At 45.2% G+C, this 19,137-nt stretch overlaps 1 protein-coding gene across 2 annotated transcripts in view; it reads left to right on the top strand.

Moving 5' to 3' along the window:
- Positions 1 to 19,137, top strand: part of NME7 (NME/NM23 family member 7) — a 2,086,428-nt gene that overhangs the window by 319,708 nt on the left and 1,747,583 nt on the right. For both annotated transcript variants that reach the window (XM_069636474.1, XM_069636473.1), the window contains one exon: positions 13,700 to 13,866. In XM_069636474.1, coding sequence (XP_069492575.1) covers positions 13,700 to 13,866 — 167 coding nt within the window. The remainder of the gene's footprint in view (positions 1 to 13,699; positions 13,867 to 19,137) is intronic.

Genomic DNA, 19,137 nt, shown 5'->3' with positions numbered 1-19,137 from the left:
CTGTCCCGAGGCCAATTTGAAATCTTTGCAACCAAGAGTTAAACAGAACATAAAATGTCCCTCAGGCAAGGGGAAAAGGTGATGGAAAAGGGGACTCTAAGGGGAGCAATAAGGACCCCACAGCCCTATGTAAACCCACTCCGAGTTTCAAGCAGTGCAGGGGAGTTGAAAGCTAAGAACTGGCTTCTTCAGGAAATCAATGTAATATATTCCTCCTATAGGAAAGCCAGCAAGAGACAACTTTGAGCAGTGCACCCTAGATCAGACCACCTCCATTACTCTGAGAAGAAAGCAGGGTCAACCCTAGCCCAGGGCTGACTGATGCTGTTTGGTGGTTCCAGCCCTGACCAAATTAGGTGAAGAGGTTGCAGGAAAGGAGTGCTCCAAAGAGGCACTGAGTTTAGCCACCTGTAGCCTATGACCCTGTGACATGGGCACTGCGATCGGAAAACCGATATACTATTGAGGAGTCAGAGGTGTAGAGTCGGCATAGACTGCATAGATTGACGAGTCCATGATGAGGTCCTCATTCTGAAGTACAGCCGATGTGAGGAGAGCTGTGTTGAGAGCAGAAAGGCTGACCATGGAAAAGGGGGCAAAGGGGTTAGTGGATGTCTGACGTAAAGCTTGTAATGAGCAGTGAGGATTAGACTGACCGTACTCCCAAACATCAGGAGAGCAGAATGCTGCCAAGAGAGGGTAAGAACCAAAGGTGGCGTAATCACACTAGACCCTGGCACCACCACCTGGAGCATCTGGAGGTGATGTGTATGCGAGTCACCCAACCAAGAACAGAGGGCGAATGAGGCAAGTGGAACTGAAGACGAGGGGATGACCACATAGAGTGATGTTAGAGGCCCAACCTGGGAAACCTCATTGGGAAGGTAATGAATGGTTAAGCGATGTTGGTTGGCAATAGGAGAGAAAGTTCCTAAAGTGCACCGAAACAGCCGGAGGAGGACTGCTACATGCTGGTACTTAAAGGCTAAATCCTCCAGAGCCCATTGAAGAAAAGACTGACTTCAAATTCCAGTAAACATTGTTTCTTCTTTCAAAGTTCCCAGTGACATTTAACAAAGAGACTGAGACTAAGTGGCTAGTCAAAAACAAAGTTTAGAGTTCTGAACATCACCTGAAAAACCTAACTTCCAAAGATTATGTGGTATTATATGTTGCCTCAGTATCCTGATATGTTCGAGGGTCTCCTTTAAATGAAGACTCGTAAACACGATTCAAAGACTTCAGTATACTTGGATGTGAGTTGTGGAGGCCTGTGTAACACTACATGTGGTTAAAAGTAGATTAAATAGAAATTATGGTTGTTGCAATCTGCATAGATTTGTTGTGGAGGTTCAACAGAAAATGTATTTGTATTACACAGCCACGCTAGTGGCTGTGTAGTTATGGTTAAGTTGCTAATCCCATAGGAAGAGCACTTTTTGGACGGCTTATAACTTCGCTCTCCCTGGACGAATCCTCACCAACCTTTGAATAAAAAGTATATATCCCACTCTGAATTTTTTTGCAAAGTTTGGAGAGGTTTGGTCAAGGGGGGCAATGTTATAGGGGGGGGGTTCCAAAATGTCTTTTCTTCCCATAGACTGAATGGTGAAAAAACTTTGCTCATGCCTACAGCCCAAACCGCTGGACGGATTTTCACCAAATTTGCAGCAGGAGCAGCGGCTTGATCCTGAAAGCGTGCTTTTGTAAATTTGGGGAGAATCCGTCCAGTACTTTTTTTTTTTAAACAATCAAAAAGTAGGTCACAAAAAATGTGTGATATGTCTGCTCCGCGGACACATTTCCCTGTACGCTCCGCGGACAGGACACCGATTGGCTAATCGGCTTGCATCATGTCTGCGGACATGCGACGTGTTCGCTGATTGGATGGTGAAGAGCATGAAGTGCGTCAGATTTTTGGAAACGCCCGCCATCTTGGATTCACGGACATAGCAGTAAAAACATATTAAAAAACACAACATTGCACTTGTCAAACTTATCAAATTATCTCTGGGGAGGTGAGGGGTGATGAGGATTGGATGGGATATGGCTGCAAGAAGAAAAAGCAAATAAACAGGCATTTTTCGCCGCCAAAGTCCGCGAACAGTTCGGATGTTCGTGAACAGTCCTGTTAAGTTCGCGGACACTACAGCATTACAGGGTTGGTGAAATGCAGTTCTTGGATGGCTTATAACTTTGGCGCCACTTAATGGAACTGCATGAAATTTTGCATGTATATTTCTGAGCTGATTCTGAGTGAGTATGCAAAGTTTGGTGGGGGCAAAATTAGAGGGGGTCCCAAAATAATGTAAAGTCTTATAAATGAGGTGCCAATTGACGAATCTACGCTTAATTTGGGAAAATGGTAAAACATTTAGAAATTAATGTTTTTCTGAAGTTTGATGGGATTTTGTGAAGAGGGGGCAAAATTAGAGGGGGGGTCCCAAAATAATGTAAAGGCTTATAAATGAGGTGCCATTTGACAAATCTACACAAAGGTTTGCAAAACGATAATAAATCAAGATATAAATGTATTTGCTAAATTTAGTGGGATTCTGTTAAGAGGGAGCAAAATTAGAGGGGGGGGCAAAATATTGTAAAGGCTTATAAATGTGGTTCCATTTGACAAATCTACACAAAGGTTTGCAAAACGATTATAGATCTAGATATAGATGTTTTCGTAAAGTCTGAATGGATTTTGTCAAGTGGGGGCTAGGTTATATGACGATTGTATAAAACATGGGTGATTTTCCAGCAAACTTGCGTAAGGAGCATTGGCAAGGACCTACAAGCATGGTTTTGAAAATGTGCCAGTGTTTTATTATTTGACAAGTGTCAAAAAATAGCGGTATACCTTTAGTGACTGAGGGATAGTCTGTGGCCATGGGCAGGGGCCAGATTGTCCGGGTCATGGAATAAGGTCATGATCCGGACAATCTGTCTACTGGCCATGACCACAAGGGACAAAACATAGGATTAAAGTGGCCATGTCCACCTGGGACTGGCTTTGTGGTAAAGTTATTCAAAATAAGGATAGATCTGAAAGGGAAGAAAAATGTGCTCGTGGTAATATGGTCATAGGGTTCTCTTTTTGTCTTCTGCAGGCCTCCATGGAAAGCGAAGAGGGGCCCTGTATGAAACCCTCGCCTTCCCTTTCCATGGTGACCATCTTGGAAAAGGATTTTCCTTCCTACAGCGGGACGCCAAAGGCGTCCCGGTGTAGGAAGATAAATCCTCTTTTTTTTTTTTAGCACCCCGGGTTCCCCCTTTGGAAACCTAGGTTGCTAATGGCCTTCATCCCCCATTTTAGGGGCTGGAATGGGGGGGGTAATGGTCCAGAGACCTTGTTATCCACCCTCGCTTTGCTTGGGCTGATAACTTGGGCTGCTGGGCCAGTATTCACCGTTCCAGTCCCTGGAACGGAGGATGAACGCCACAATTTTCCCATTAGCATAACACAAAATGCAAATGGAAAAGTTTGAAAATCTTATTGAGTCTATGTATTTTACTGAGAAATATAAAGTAGATTGAGTCTATACATGTTTTTTTTAGTTCTACTTTTAACTGTGAAAGGTGGTTCCTAAAGGAATATGCCTTTTGTTGTTTTTGGATATATTTTTTTTGGCAGGAGATCTGAGAACGAAAGTTGGGGAGGGAGATGAGGGAAGAGGAACCAAACACTAATATGGAGGGTTGGGTGGACAACGGAAAATGTGCGCGTGTGTTATTTCTAAGGTAGGGGGCAGTGTTTCTCATGCTCCTTGATTACAGCAGTGGTGGTGGCTCTTGGGGAGGAGGGATGGCATTAGCTGATGCCATTTTAAGATAAATGGCAGTTTTGCTAAAAGTATGTACTGTGTACTAGATTGTTAATGGATAATGAGTAGGAATAGGTGTTGGAGCTGTGCAAGGGAAATTTTGAAGTTGAAAGTTCCTAGATCAGTAAAAAATGCAGTTCGAGGGGATTGTGTCTTCCGACGTATTCCACATCTTTGACAGTGATTACCACAGCTGTGCTGCTTCGGAAAACTTTTTCGGCGTCCTGCGTCGATGACATCGATACGCTCCCTCGAGGACCGCTATCGACGGCCGACGTCACCAGATGTTATATGTAGGACGCATGACGCCCGTAGCCTCAGTTCCGTTTTTTCTGTGAACGTGTTAGCTTCGAAATCTCGGCGCGCCTCGGTTCTTGTATATTGGTTCTTCCGAATATTGTTGTAAATTCTACGAGAAAATGTCTTCGGCTTCTGCTACGCCGAAGTCGGGCTTCAAGAGGTGTCAGGACTGCGGTTCCAAGATGTCTCTGACGGACCCGCACAACGTCTGCCTCTGGTGCCTGGGTGAGAGCCAGGCCACTGATGACTGCGACGAATGCTAGTCTTTGACGTCGAAGGCCTTGCGGGAGTGGAAGAAGAAGAAGTTGTTGTCGGCAGGTTGGGTTTCCAAACTCCGTAAGTCGAAGTCTGCTGGACTTTCGACTGACGATTCGAGGGGCGACTCTCCACGTTGGCGTAAGGCCAGGGGGTCTCGTTCCAGGAGTGGGTCCCTCCATACCTCTGCCTCTTCGAGGAATGCAAGGAAGTGCCGTCATCGGTCGCCTTCCCCGTCCTCGTCTGAGGACTCCGCCAGACGGCCGGTTGCTTGTCCCAGCAAGCATTCATCTCCAGAGGAATGGGATGCCTTCTGTAAGGAGATGTTGGCGATTTTTGAATCGCAGGGCACCGTTCTGGCCGCGCTTTCAAGGGAAGCCGGCGAGGAATGCTCTAGAGCCACTGCTCGCACGCCTTTGGGCTCAGGTGGTCGGCGTGATCACCGAGAACCTTTGAGGTCTCGGTCGGACAAGGAGGATCGCCATCGTGCTCGCTCCAGGTCCCGGTCTTCGACGCCATCGAGACCGTTGGAGCCTGTGAGGCCTTCGAAGAAGGCATCGACGCCGTCAGCCCCATGTCCGTCGAGGGTATTTCTCGAAGCCCCGGCTCCGAGGAACCCATCAACGCCATCAGCGCCGAGGCCATCGAAGGACATGCAAGGGGCTCCGTCCTCGAAGCCGCTGTCGAAGTCATCAGCACCTCTGTTGACGTCAACGCCACTCCCATCGGCGCCCTCAACGCCTTTTGAGGAATTTTTGCCAAAGGTACCCCGGAGAGCTGTTTTCGACCCATACTCTTTTCCTCCTCCCAGGGTGGAATTGTTCCAACCCTTGGAGTAAATTTCTGAGGTTGAGGAAGGGTCTGAGGAAGAGGTACCTCCTGAGGTTCCTGATGACCTGTTGTCAGGGCATAGCCAGCTGGAATACCTGCGTCAGTCTTTGCACAACGCCAGTGGTCTGGATAACTCCCCGGAGGTTGAGTTTGGCAGGCCTGAGCCTGGTACGCATGCTGACTCATCGTACAGGCGCCTCATGTCGAGGGTGACGGAATATCTGGGTTGATCGGCTCCACCTGTGGATTTTCTGCAGGATGACCTCACAGATATTTTGGACCATGGTCCACCCACTGACCCGGTGTTGCCATTTCACATGGCCTTACAAAGAAGGGTGGCGGCGGCTTGGACTGCTCCGGAGAGTCTCCCGGCAGTGAACAAGTCTTTGCCGAAAAAATACCGTCCAGCCAGTGGTGACCCCTGCTACTTGTCTACGCACTCTACTCCGGAGAGTTTGGTGGTGCAGGCGGCTGCGGCCCCAGCAAAGCAGTCGGCGTACCCTACAATCCCTCCTGATAGGGACGACAAACGCTTTGACGGCTGGGCAAAGAAAGTAGTTTCTTCTGGGGGTATGGCTTTAAAGGCAGCCAACTCTGTTTGTGCCCTTGCAAGATTCACCCACACTCTGTGGAATTGTGTGTCGTTGGTGGCTGAACATATTCCCAAAGGGGAGGAACAGGATGGTTTTCTTGCCCTCGTTCAGGATGGCAAGGATGCCATTTGTGAGTCTGTTCAGTCGGGTTTGGACGTGGCAGACTGTGTCAGCCGGTCCATGGCGGCAAGCACCGTGATGCACAGGTTTGCGTGGTTGCGGAAGTCTGGGTTTGCTCCTGATGTGCAGTCCCGGCTTCTCAACATGCCCTTTGATGGTGTCCATCTTTTTGGCAGCAAGGCTGATGAGAGCCTTGAGAGGTTGCAGACCTCCAAAGCTGCAGCGAAGTCCTTGAGCGCTGCAGTGCATCAACCTCTGCCTTTTCGGCCTATGGGACAGCAATGGAGGGGAGGCTCCTTTCGATATTACTCTTCCTTCGGTAGATCGAGGGGAGCTGCCAGTCAAAGGGGCCAACGTAGGAGTACTAGAGGTGGAAAACAAGGTACTTGAGGTGCCAAAGCCGCTCAGGCAGTTGCCTCTTTGCCCTCAGGCACTGCCGCAACCACTTCCGCTCAGTCATGAGGCCATGTCCCATGGTTTGCCGGTTGGGGGAAGGCTGGCGCAGCATCTTGTAGAATGGCGTGCCATTACTTCAGATGTGTGGGTTCTGGAGATCATAGCACACGGATACGGTCTTGCTTTCCGGCAGAGGCCTCACTACAATCCACCGGGGAAGCTCTCTTTGAAGAGTCCAGATCCGTTCCTTGCGCAGGAAATCAAATCCCTGCTGGAGAAAGGCGCCATAGAACTAGTGCCTGTAGAAAGAGGAACAAGGGATGGTATTCCCCATATGTTTTGATCCCGAAAAAAGACGGGGGATTGAGACCCATCATGTACTTGCGTGGTTTGAACAAGCTCCTCAGGAAGGACAAGTTCAAGATGGTTACTCTCTCTGAAGTCCTCCAGGCCCTTCAACTTCAGGACTGGTTGTTGTCTCTCGACCTCAAGGGTGGTTACTTTCATGTGCGGTTTCATCCCAAGCACAGGAAGTACCTGAGGTTCGTGGTTGGAGACTCGCATTTTCAGTTTCGGGTCCTGTCGTTTGGATTGACCTCCGCCCCGAGGGTCTTCACCAAGCTGATGGTGGTTGTGGCAGCATATCTCAGGAAAGGGGGGATTCATGTCTACCCCTACCTGGGCAGTTGGTTGATCACAGCACGCTCTCCCGAGCTAGTCCTGGATCATCTGTCAGTCACCTGCCACTCCCTTTACAGGCTGGGCTTTTCCCTCAACTTAAAGAAGTCCTACTTGACACCTACCCAGTGGCTCCAGTACATCGAAGCAGTGCTCTACACATCCCTGGGTCAGTGTTTTCTCCTCCTCAGGTGAGGGCTCACCACATTCTGCAGATGGTGGACAAATTTCAACATGCCAAGAGTCTCCCAGCGTTTGAGTTCTTGAGATTGCTTGGCCTCATGGCATCCTGCATTCTACTGGTGCCAGAAGCCAGGCTGCGGATGAGATCTCTGCAGTGGGCACTCAAGATGCAGTGGTTGCAGTTTTCTGGCAGGATGTCGGACCCCGTTCAGATTCCGCCCTCGGTCGCCCAGGACCTTCTGTGGTGGGCCATCGAAGGAAATCTGTTCAGAGGGGCTCGGTTTTGGCAACCATGGCCGGAAGTGACGATCGGGACAGGCGCATCCCTCATGGGTTGGGGAGCTCATGCCAAGGAGCTGACGGTCAGCGGTCGTTGGTCTCCGTCGGAGTCCAGACTCCACATCAATCTGTTAGAGCTGCGGGCTGTCAGGCTAGCCCTGAAGGCTTTTCTGCCGTCTGTACGGGGGAAGAATGTCCTGATTATGACAGACAATACCGTGGCCATGCACTACCTCAACAAAAAGAGGGGGGGCAGGGTCACTCCCACTGTGCAGAGAGGCAATGCAGCTCTGGTTCTGGGCCATCCAGCAGGAAATTTCGATCTCAGCAGTTCATCTGGCCGGAGACGAAAACACGTCGGCGGACGCTCTGAGCAGGCAGAGCACAGCCACTCACGAGTGGGAGCTGGCTCAGGAAGTTCTTTTGGAGATCTTCGCCTTTGGGGGACCCCGCAAGTCCCCCAAACCGCCACCAGTGTCAACCGGAAGTGCGAAAGATTCTGCTTGCGGGAATTTCCTCCAAGAGGAGCCTTGGGGGACACGTTCGTAGTGGAGTGGTCCTTCGCACTGCTGTATGCGTTTCCTCCAGTCCCCGTCATTCCGCAAGTGTTGCAGAGGTTTCGGAGGTTTGGTTCCCGAATGATCCTCATTGCTCCGGGATGGACCAGGAGAGCGTGGTACCCGGACCTTCTAGACATGTCCATCTGCCCTCTATGAAGTCTTCCCTACCGAGACGATCTGCTCTCACAGGAGGGGGGTCGAGTTCTCCATCCAGAGGTCAAGTCTCTCAGCCTTCTTGTTTGGTATCTGAAAGGCTGAGATATAAGGATTGGGACCTCCCTGAAGACGTGATGGAGGTGTTGCTTAAATCCCTGTACCGTTGCCGTTGAAAGAAGTTCTGCGACTGGTGCAGGGTACAGAATGTGGATCCTTTCCAATGTTCCATTCCTTTGGTTTTGTATTTTTTGCTTTCTTTAGCCCACAAGGGCCTGCATGTAGGTACTATTAAGGGTTACCTAGCGGTGCTGTCCATATTTAAGCGCTCGTCTGAGGAATGTTCATATTTTAAAATCCCTTTGATTTCTCAGTTCCTGTAAGGGCTAACTCATGTGTTTCCACCATCGCCTTTCCAGGTGCCGGGATGGGATTTGAATTTGGTTTTGAAGTTCCTAATGGGAGCTCCGTATGAATTAGTTGCAAAAAGTGTATAGAAGTGTTAAAAATTATTCCAGAAGGTGGGAAATGGCAGAGTTTTAAGGTGACACTTTCTAAATGGGACACAAATATTGCTATATTGGGTAAGTATGATATTAGTAAGTTGTAGGAAAATAGCAGGCACTGGTAAAAAAAAAAAAACTATGTAATTCACTGAAAAAACCTTGTTAAAGGGATGTTATGGTTAAGTTGGACTAATAAGAACCTATGAAATTCAAAGAAAAAACTTTGTTGGCAACCGGCACTGCGTGTCCAACTATAGGAGAACGGGCTAAGAGGTAGAAAAAGTGGGTCAGATTGAAGGAGAATGACTGACCCTCCCTTTTGACACTGGGAGCGGGGCCTAATCCCTAGGCTTCGATATGCTGTACGAGTATTCTTGACCAGTACAGGTGAAGTTCTTGAAGCAGCATCACAGTAAACCCAATTAAATGGTGAAAAAAGACCCCATATAGAGTCTAATACAACTATTATACATGTGTGCAAATAAACATTTGCCTTGTCATTGATAACTTTGTGTACAGATGCATAATCAAACGACCTTAGAACACATTGTTTTGTGATGATAGTAATGGTACACCAAGTGACTGTTGTTCCTAATTGCCACAATATACATTCTTTCATCTTGGTTTTTTGATTTCTGTAGCAAAAACACACATAATTAATTATGCTCATGTATATAGAATCACAGATCTGTTCTATCACCAAGGAATGGGATTTCATAGGAAAGATTTCCACTCAACAGATGTTCAGTCCGGCCTGTACAGTATTGAGTTTGTGAACCCAGCGCTGTTCTAGTTGTGTTAGTGTTTTGTTCAGGTCTCCACCGCGTTTTGCTGGTTTTACCTTCTGAAGGACGAACCATCTGAAATAAGTGTCCTTATGGTTCTTTTGAATTAAATGTTCAACTAAGGGCTTGTCTGCTACCTTATTTCTAATGCAGGAGCGGTGTTCAGAAATGCACATTTTTATGGCGTGTATTGTTTTCCCTACATAAAGGAGGTCGCAGGGGCATTGTATGATATATATATATGACCCCCTTAGTGTTGCAGTTAGTGAAATCTTGCATTTTCCATTTCACTTTGTCATGTTCGAACGATCTTTTTTGTAAAGTCAGAGGGCAGGCCACACAGTGTCCACATTTGTGGTGTCCAACTAACGGGGGTAGATCCCAGAGCATATTAGGTGCTTGCAGGGATGGTTCTATGAAAGTGTGCACCAGTGTCCTTGAGATTCCTGTTCTTTTTGAAGGCAAAACAAGGCACATTGTTTAGTGTGCCAGGATTTTTGACCAGGTGCCAATTCTTTTTGAATGTCCTCTGGATCAATTGGCTTAGTGGTCCGAAGGTGGTGACACAGACTATCCTGCCCAGATCCTTTTTGCTTTCTTCTCTAGACAGATTTCTCTTGGTGTATGTCTGGCCCTTTTCTTTGCTTGGCTGATAGATTTTCTATGGTAGCCTCTTTCTGTAAGTCGCTCAATCAGTCCATCTGCCTGTTGTTGGAATTTGTCTAGATCTGTGCAGTTGCTCCGTATACGTAGAAATTGTCCATATGGTAGGTTGTACTTTTAAACCCATCGGGTGGTAACTTTGTAAATGTAATAGACTGTTGCGGTCAGTTGGTTTTCGAAAGAGTTCAGTTTTTAGCAGATCGCCAGTTCTGTAGATGTGGAGGTCCAAGAAATCTATTTGGTGGTGGTCCCAATGTATCGTAAATTTGATATGTGGATTCCTTGCGTTGCTCCAGTTGTGGAAGCTTTGTAATTCGTGGGATGTGCCCTTCCAGACGATGATGATGTCATCAATGAATGGTTTCCATAAGGAGATGTTCTCCAAAAAAGGGTTCTCTGTTGTGAATACATTGTTTTTTTCGTAACTGGACATATACAAATTAGCAATATCAGGGGCAAAAGTGGCCCCCATACTCACTCCCTTAGTTTGCTTATAGATCTGGTTCTGAAACAGAAAAAAGTTCTCAGACATGGCCAATCTCGTACATTCCAGGATGAAATCGGTCGGAGTGGAGTTTAAATCTTCTCTGGTGTTCAGGATGTCTCGTATGGCCTCTAGACCTTCTTCTTGTGGTATTGATGTATATAACGCCTCTACATCCATAGTAGCAAGGAGGCTGTCAGTTAAAATTATGTTATCAAGTAGATTTATGGTGCTGGTGGTGTCCTTCAGGTATGAGGGCATCTGAATTACAAAGGGTTTTAAAAATGATCGGTGTACAGGGATAGTGGTTCCAGGAGGGAGTCACACGCCAATACTATCGGTCTTCCCGGTGGTTTTTCTGAGTTTTTATGCATCTTCAGCAGCATATAAAAAGCTGGTGTGCGTGGGTTGGTCTTGTTCAGGAACATCTTTCATCCTCGCATATCCACCCTTCATTGAGGGCATGTTGCGTGAGGCTAGCAATTTCTTCTTGGAGATCCTTTGTGGGGTTGTGGTCAAGGGGTAGATATGCTTCGTGGTCGCTCAATAGTCGCAGGCATTCTGTGTTGTAATCAGACGTGTCCCAGATAACTATCCCTCCCCCTTTATCTGCGGGTTTTATTGTTATTGATCTGGCAGTTTCCAGGTTCCTCATGGCAATCCTCTCTTCTCGATCCAAATTATCCCTATAGAAGTTGTCTTTCTTGAAACCAGCCATGACGGTTTTAGTCGCCACTTTTTCAAAGGTAAGGATCTCTCCTGGGGTGGATCCAAGAGGGGGATAGAAGTTGGATTTCTCTTTTAGACCTGTGATGTTATCCGATTTTTTACGCTGTTGTTCTTGATCGGTCCCATTCCGAGAAGGTAAGTACACTTCAAAGAAATGTTTCAATCGGACATTTCGGTAGAATTTTCGTAATTCTAACTCTATTTCAAAAGGTCGTGCCCTTTGTGCAGGGACGAAAGGGAGGCCCTTGCCAAGGAGTCTCAATTCTGGAGGGGTCATCATACGGGTGGAAAGGATGAAAACAGGTATCCCTGGTTCTGCCCTTGATTCTGATACCTTTGGCGCGTTCTCATTCGCTACCCTGGAGTTGAGGGTCGTCTCCTGGGTCTTCCTCTTTGACCACCTTTGGGAAAAAAAAGGTTGTGGTAATTGCAGTCCAGCTGCACCTGGAAGACTAGATGAGCTCCCACTTCCACTTGAGGTGCCCACGAAGTTCACTGATCTGTTTCTGCGAGTGTAGCTCTGACTTGCTTGCAAATCTGCATAATAAGTTGGTCTCAAGTAGGGCTAAGTTTTCTCCTCTGAAAAGTTAGCCAGATCCTTTTTGAACTTATCGACCTTTCTGTCTAGAGTTAGGTTTTTGAACTTAGTTATCTCGACTTCCAATTTGTCTAGTTTATCTTTTGCGTCCTGGATAGACCTGTCCTCTAGGAATTTCTTCTCTAGTTCCAGTAGCTCTGTGCCTTGTTTGTCACATTCCTCTTTGGCCGTGTCGATGACTAGAATCAACCAGTCTCGGCGACACTTGTTCCCCACCCCGCTGAAATTTTTGGTGAATGGAGAATTTTTTCGGATTATCCGTAAATACCCTGGGGATGTAGCGTACTTGCAAGCCTTCCAGATGTGGAATATTAAGCCCACCTAGAAACGGCTGAAACACTGTGGTGTAGACGCACTATCCCCAACTGCAGTGTATTCATGCTGCTTTACACAGAGAAAATTACTTGTTTTTGTTGAAATGTTTAAGTGATGTTGTAAATGTCCAACTGTCTATATGTTTGCTATTTTCGTGTGAACTTCATGACAAATGAAATTTGAATTTGATTTTGTCTTGCACACACAAAATGGTTGTTTTACCGAAAAACTTTTGGCTCTGTGTGATGTAAATATTTTCTGTACTTCAGGTCAATGACCTCCCCCTTTTTTTGATGTTAACTCTGGAGCGTCCGTTTTATATTGAACTGTACAACTTGAGATAAAGAATAAGATTGATTCTACAACAGAGTTTGAAAATATGTATTCTTTCTTTATGCAGAGGGTGACAAAAGAACAGGAGTATTCTGACAGCACCTATTTTTCTTGAACCTATTCAATTGTAATTATTGTTCCCCAGCACAAGTGCTGTAAGTCTTGAATTGTTAGCTAGCTATTTTAATATTACTCAAAACTCTGATACAGTAGCATTCATTATTGTACTATCCAAAATTACATTACAAATAGTGTACTTCTATGGTGCATGCTGCAGTCATTGCCTATGTTTATATATAATTAGGTTTCTGTATATACGACAACACTCCAATACAATGATATTAGATGAGTACATTCTTTAATAGATTAAGTAGTTCATGATGGGTCTCCCGATCAACCCTGACATCTTGTTACCAACAATATAAACACAACTCCTTTTGGGGACTTCATCAAAATGTATTTCACATGTGATGTCATCAATGACATTTGTGATGCCAACTTTGATGTCCTGGGTGTTAGACTTAGCAGTACACAGTGGTGGCGCAAGTTATGGTTGTTTAGCTTACCATAACTGGTGAATTTCTGGGGGTTTTCAATTTTACTTGAAACCATAACGTCCTTTAACAAAGTTTTTTTCTTTGAATTTCAAAGGTTTTTATTAGTGCAATTTAACCATAATGTCCCCTTAACAAAGTTTTTTTATTGAATTAAATGTATAAGTGGCTAACTGGGAAGTAAATGTCTTTTTATGTGTAATTTTGTTTGAAAGAAACGAGAAATTGTAATAAAAATAATAAAGACCACAGGACTGCAGTACTTGACGGTATAACAGGCAGACTGCTCACAACATTTTGCTTACATTTAAATATAAAATATGTACACAACGGTGGGTTTTAATAAGGACCACCATGTTTTAAGGCTCTCATCTACTAATTTCCCGTTTTGAAAATGTATCTTTGCATGTACTGAATTATCATTGCTAATTAAGCAAATCTGTGTTTCTGGTTTGAGAACTAATGTTAATTTGAGGGAGAATATGCCAAAGAATGAACTAGAATAAATGCATCAAACTGTATTTCTGGCCACTTTTGTAATTGTGTTTAATCGACTTCCTTTCCAGTTTGATATGAAGAGTAATCGCGTCTTTTTAAAACGCACCAAATATGAAGATTTACACGTGGAAGATCTGTTTGTAGGGAACAAAATAAATGTCTTTTCACGTCAACTCCAACTGATCGAATATGCGGACCAATACACGGCACGGAAGCTGGGGAGCAAAAAAGAAAAGTAGGACTATGTTACTTTCTTCCACAACCTCGAATGCAATTCATTATTCTGAATATTCATTCCACTAAATGATTTAATCCAGTTGCCTTTTAGTTTACCTTATCTTTAATTGTCTGTGCAGTAGCTAAAGTATTTGAAAACTCATGTAAAAACATTGATCATTGAACATGCATTAGTGTTATTCAAAGTTTGTTGGTGCAAAAAAGTTATGTACTTTGCTAGAAAAACATAAACACGTGTCCCGTGGCAAATTGCTTGGGGAACAGTATGTTGAAACGCTGTGAAAGCAGAGAGATATGAGGCAATACGTACTATGAATGGGAACATTGGACAGCTAGTGTGTGCATCAGCACATTCCAGATTGGCATGGGAGATTTTTCCCATTACACACTGCACCTCACAAATATGATAGATTATGTAACAATATAAACATATTAGGTCCTTGGAGCGTTTATGCAGGTGTAACCCACCCCTCCTCATGTAATGTATTACACTCGGAATGCTGGTGTTCTGGTTAGTTTGGGCTAAGTGTCACTTTCGACATCTATAAGCCCAAACTATTGCATTGGAGTACATCTAGAGAGGAATGACGTATGAGAAGGGACACAGTCTGTAGGTGTTGTTTGGTCATGTGCCCACCCATTGCATGCCCATGACCTTGCTAATCCTATGGCCATTCCCACCCATTCCTGCCTCTGCCTGCCCAAATCACCTCCTCATGGGATCTGTTTGAGCTCGCTTTAATCAAGCCTTACCATCAGTCTTTGCTTTCAAAGTGCGTGCCAGTGTTTATTCATAGCAGTCTTCTGAGAGTTAATAACTGAATTTGAGTTGTAAACACGTTTTTGGTGCTATAAAAATGTAAAAATGGCCTGCCTTCAGCCACTCAATATATTAGCACTCTGCATGTCCTTCACTGAAGTCCTGTTAAAAGCGAGCATCGGCAAAGCCACTAAATTCCTGTTTAAAATAAGCATTGCCAAACCCAACACGTGGCTTGTCCATCCGTTTTAAGCTTTGCCAGGCACTGCTATTAGATGCCAAGTACCCACACCATTTTGCACATGCTGCAAACAATGGGTAGTTAATACCACTAAGGCTGTGCTTGGCAAGTGCCTTTCACATGCCTACACAAAAGCCCAAACTGTTGGCATTGCCAAAGCATGGCTAGTAGATTGGACCATGCTGCATGGGATCTAAGCATGTAAGTTTCCCATCAGTAGTTCCTGATTTGATGTCATGTTGGTCGTTCATTGGTTGGGAGGCTCTTCACTATAGTGCCTGGGGTCTGGCAATAGGTGGCAACATAGTATCCCAAGAAAAGCAGAACAGGAGTAACCGGAACATACTGATTGCATGACTGACAGTGGACTGTGCTACTATAATTGGGGGAAACCCAAAAACCACCACTACTCCGGTAGAGGAATCTCTACCTTAATTTGTGGATTAGATAAAGTACATATAGAGTAGGGTAGATAATTATAAGACAAACAGATCATCCTCAATCACTACATCAGTTAATACAAAAAACCCTCAATTTTTATTCATAGAAAAAATGTTAAACTTTTGTAAAAAGTTGACAAATTCAAGTTAAGACAGTCTCAACACATCATAAAACACTTTAGACAAAATGCAAGTGACATATATCTTTGAGTGGCATAACATATATAAACAATACAATAGATCTGACAAAAAAGCACCAAAATCAGAGACAGAACCAAGTACACTGTTCCACTGAGAAAAAGAACCCCTATGGTTCACCTCTTAATCTAATACACAAAGTTGCTAGATATTTGTCCTCAACATGTTTCAGTTCACTGTTAGCATCTGGAACCTTCTTCAAGAGGATAGGAATAGGTCACTGTCACTTTCAAAAGAGATCATGGATGATGTATTCTGTTGCACCATGTTGTTTGTATTTGAAAATGGATGACTGTTAATAAAAGATAAAAACAGGTTTTAGCTCAAAGTGCTTAATAACCTAACGGCAAGCAAGTCTGTACCGGGCCAGTGGCAAGGAAGTGAATACCTTACCTTGCCTAACAAGTATGAGTAGTCTATGTGTATAACCTGGAATCATCAGTATTAATAGATGGAGATTAAAGTCCTCAATGGACCGGATAATCTAGAAAAAATACATATAAATTGTATCAGACTACCTTACTCAACTGTTTCCCTCCTTTCGCTTTGCTCTCTAAATCATCATTCACTCTTATAAGTAGACTCATGCTTATCTACTCTCTTCTTTTATAGTGGGATTTGATATAATGATATCCCTTCTGTGTCTAGTGTTCCGTAAATCGGGCAGAAGCCTTTTAGAGCGAGCCGGTATCTATCAAATTGAATAGAACACACTCAATTAGGGTGGCCAACTCTTCCAAAAAATGGATGATCGCAATAAATCATGTATAACTACCAATCCGAAAGTCTCTAGAAACACTTACCATTCCTTTGATGATTGGGAGTAGATTTGCACTGTCAATTTTCTTTTGTAGTTGTCAGAAAAAAGGGACAGGTAGTCTTTCTCTTAATTGATAGTTAGCTTCTGAAGAGTAAGCTGTAAAAACAAACCCAGACCGCCGTCCGTAATACTACTACTATAGATTCATAAAAGCCGCACCTCACTACCACCAGGTCTAAATAAGCACTCAACGTTCAGCCACGAGTAAAAAGGAGCGCAAGTTTTCTTCTTACCTTCTGCCTATGAATTGCAATAGTCCACACAGACTTCATACGGCGTCTGTTCTTTTTCTCTCCTCGTCATACTTTCTTAACTAATACGAAAGTTGCTCGCAAGTGTTCTCACTGCCCTAATTTAGGATGCTGCACTCTCAATATCTGGGGCAGAACACTGGAAAACGCAGTGAAAACACTATGTTCAGGCTCAGAATACTACCGCGGCCATCTCGAAGTGGCCCCCTTGGCACCACTACTCACCATAAAGTGTAGTATTTTAACTACATGTTGTACTCCAAAGATCCAGGCCACCACTCGAATCTACTATAAGACCAAGCACAAGATGCTCTTATTCAATTCATCAATTGGTCAATTGCGATCGATATTTCCTTCCGTTCACAGTATCAAAAAAAGGAGGATTATGACTGTGTGAGCTAATTAGAGCAGGACTGTGGGGGTCACTAGTAAATAGTAACTAATTCTGATGACTCCACATTATATATCTAAATCGCCTAAAGATCTCGGGGCGCCCTTGTTCATTAAAACCAGGTGTTACTTGATTTTATGCCACTCAATGGTCTCATTCAACCCATGTAAATCACTGCGAGTTTTGTAAATAAGCTCTTGTTCTTTTTGTAATAACTTCTTATTTCTGATCAAGGGGTTATCACCTTTCACCACTATTAGGACATTCCACTTGAACTCTTCAAAACCATGTTGTTTTTCTATATAATGTTTAACCATTGGGGGGGGCTGTTATTCTGTGGCTCAAACCATAAGGCAGAGGTTCCTGGAGATGGGTTGGCCCATTTCCTTTGGCATGAGCGAGGCACACAGGAAAGGTATGTGACATCATATGACATATATACCATCCTGAGACAAGACCGTAAAACTTCCAAAGGAGGAGGCGTAGTCCTCATCTCCAAGGAGACTCTTGCCATCAGACTCTGCAGCCTGGCTTGGGAAAACCCTGCTGACCTCCTCTCGGCCAAATTAACATCATCTCCCAAGTGCACCATCACATACAGACTTCGCGGCACAGCCCCAGACTACCAAAAGCACCTCCTCCAAATCTTAGGGAACAACCTAAAGAACTCTGCCAAAACCATCCTACTTGGAGACCTGAACCTTGGCCTGCATGACCCAAAGGGCAAAGCTGCCTCTGAAACTTGCCAAAGAGCTCACAGACCTAGGATTCACCCATAGAGTCATGGAACCCACCCACTGTAAAGGTTGCTCCATTGACTGGATTGCAGACCACAACTGCTCCTCCTCCATCACTAATATCACAGCTCTCCCTTGGACAGATCACCAGTGTGTCCATTTTACCATCCCTAACAGTCCCACTACAAAAGTTCTTTCTCACACCTAACCCCATCTACCAAAGCTAGGAGCTCAAAAAAACTCACCACGACCAACCTCCTTCATTTTCTTGACATCCCTGAGCTCAAACCACATTTTGTCAACAACCCTGCTGCTCTGGCCAACATCTACGCCCACCACCTTCAAAGAGCTCATCACCCACTCCACCAGTCCCGACGAAATTGTCAAAGATGAAGCCTGGTCTACAAGCATCCAGTCAGCCCTCATAAACAAAGTCCAGCTTCTCCAAGAAAAAATCCAAACACAGCTCAAAACACTCCCCAAACAGGTCAGCACACATCAGCCAATCCCACTCATTTCTCTACTAGAAACCCCTTTCTTCGAATGGATTGTCTCCTCCAACGTATTCCTCACCTTAGATGTATTCGTCCAGCTTTGGCTGCTTCAGAACTTTTTTCTCGGCAGAGGGCGCCGTGTGTCGATGTCGTCGCGTCGAGGTCCGTCGAAGGCCTCTGTCGAGGGTGACATCATCGGGTACACAAGTAGCACACGTGTTGCCCGGCCTCAGTTCTGTTTTTCGGCAGTACGTGTTGCTTTTGGAGACTCGGGGATTCAAGAAATGTAAAACTTCCGGTTACAAAATGTCGATCACGGTTCCGCACCGAGAATGTCTGTGGTGCCTCAGCGCAAACCATGACACGGAAGCCTTTGCGAAGTGTCAGGCAATGACGGACAAGGCCTTGCGAGAGAGGAAGGGAAAGCTACAGTTAGGTTGAAAACCCGACCGAAAAGCCTCAAGCGTCGAGTCGAGAACCCATGAGGAAAAATCTCCTTGACGCGAAAGGCACAAACATAGGTCTAGGTCCCGAAGTTGTTCGTTCTTCGACGAAAAAGTCTAAAAAGAGACGCCACCGATCTCCTTCCACCTGGTCTTCTGACGAATCCCCTAAGAAAATGAAATGCCCCACAAAACATTCTTCCTCCGAAGAATGGGAAGCGTTTAGAATTAAAATTATGGAGGTTTTTGAAAAGGCTAAGCCTTGGTCCGCGCCTTCCTCGGAAGCCGGCCGAGAGCGTTACCATACCGACACTCGCGCACCCTCGAGCCCAGGTGATCGAGGGAGAAAACATCGGGAACCCTCCAGGACCCCGAGTGATAAAGATCGCTCGAGTCGAGTCGACCGCTCGAGGTCATCGACGCCGTCCTGACCCCAACACGCCTCGAAGGACAAGCCTTCGAAGAGCGGCTCGACGTCTTCGAAGCCAGCTTCA

The sequence above is a fragment of the Ambystoma mexicanum genome, chromosome 7p, assembly GCF_040938575.1.
Source record: "Ambystoma mexicanum isolate Mex_15411 chromosome 7p, UKY_AmexF1_1, whole genome shotgun sequence".
Classification (NCBI taxonomy): Eukaryota; Metazoa; Chordata; class Amphibia; order Caudata; family Ambystomatidae; genus Ambystoma; species Ambystoma mexicanum.
The sequence above is the reverse complement of the archived record's forward strand: the minus strand, read 5'-3'. Positions and strand labels throughout refer to the sequence as shown.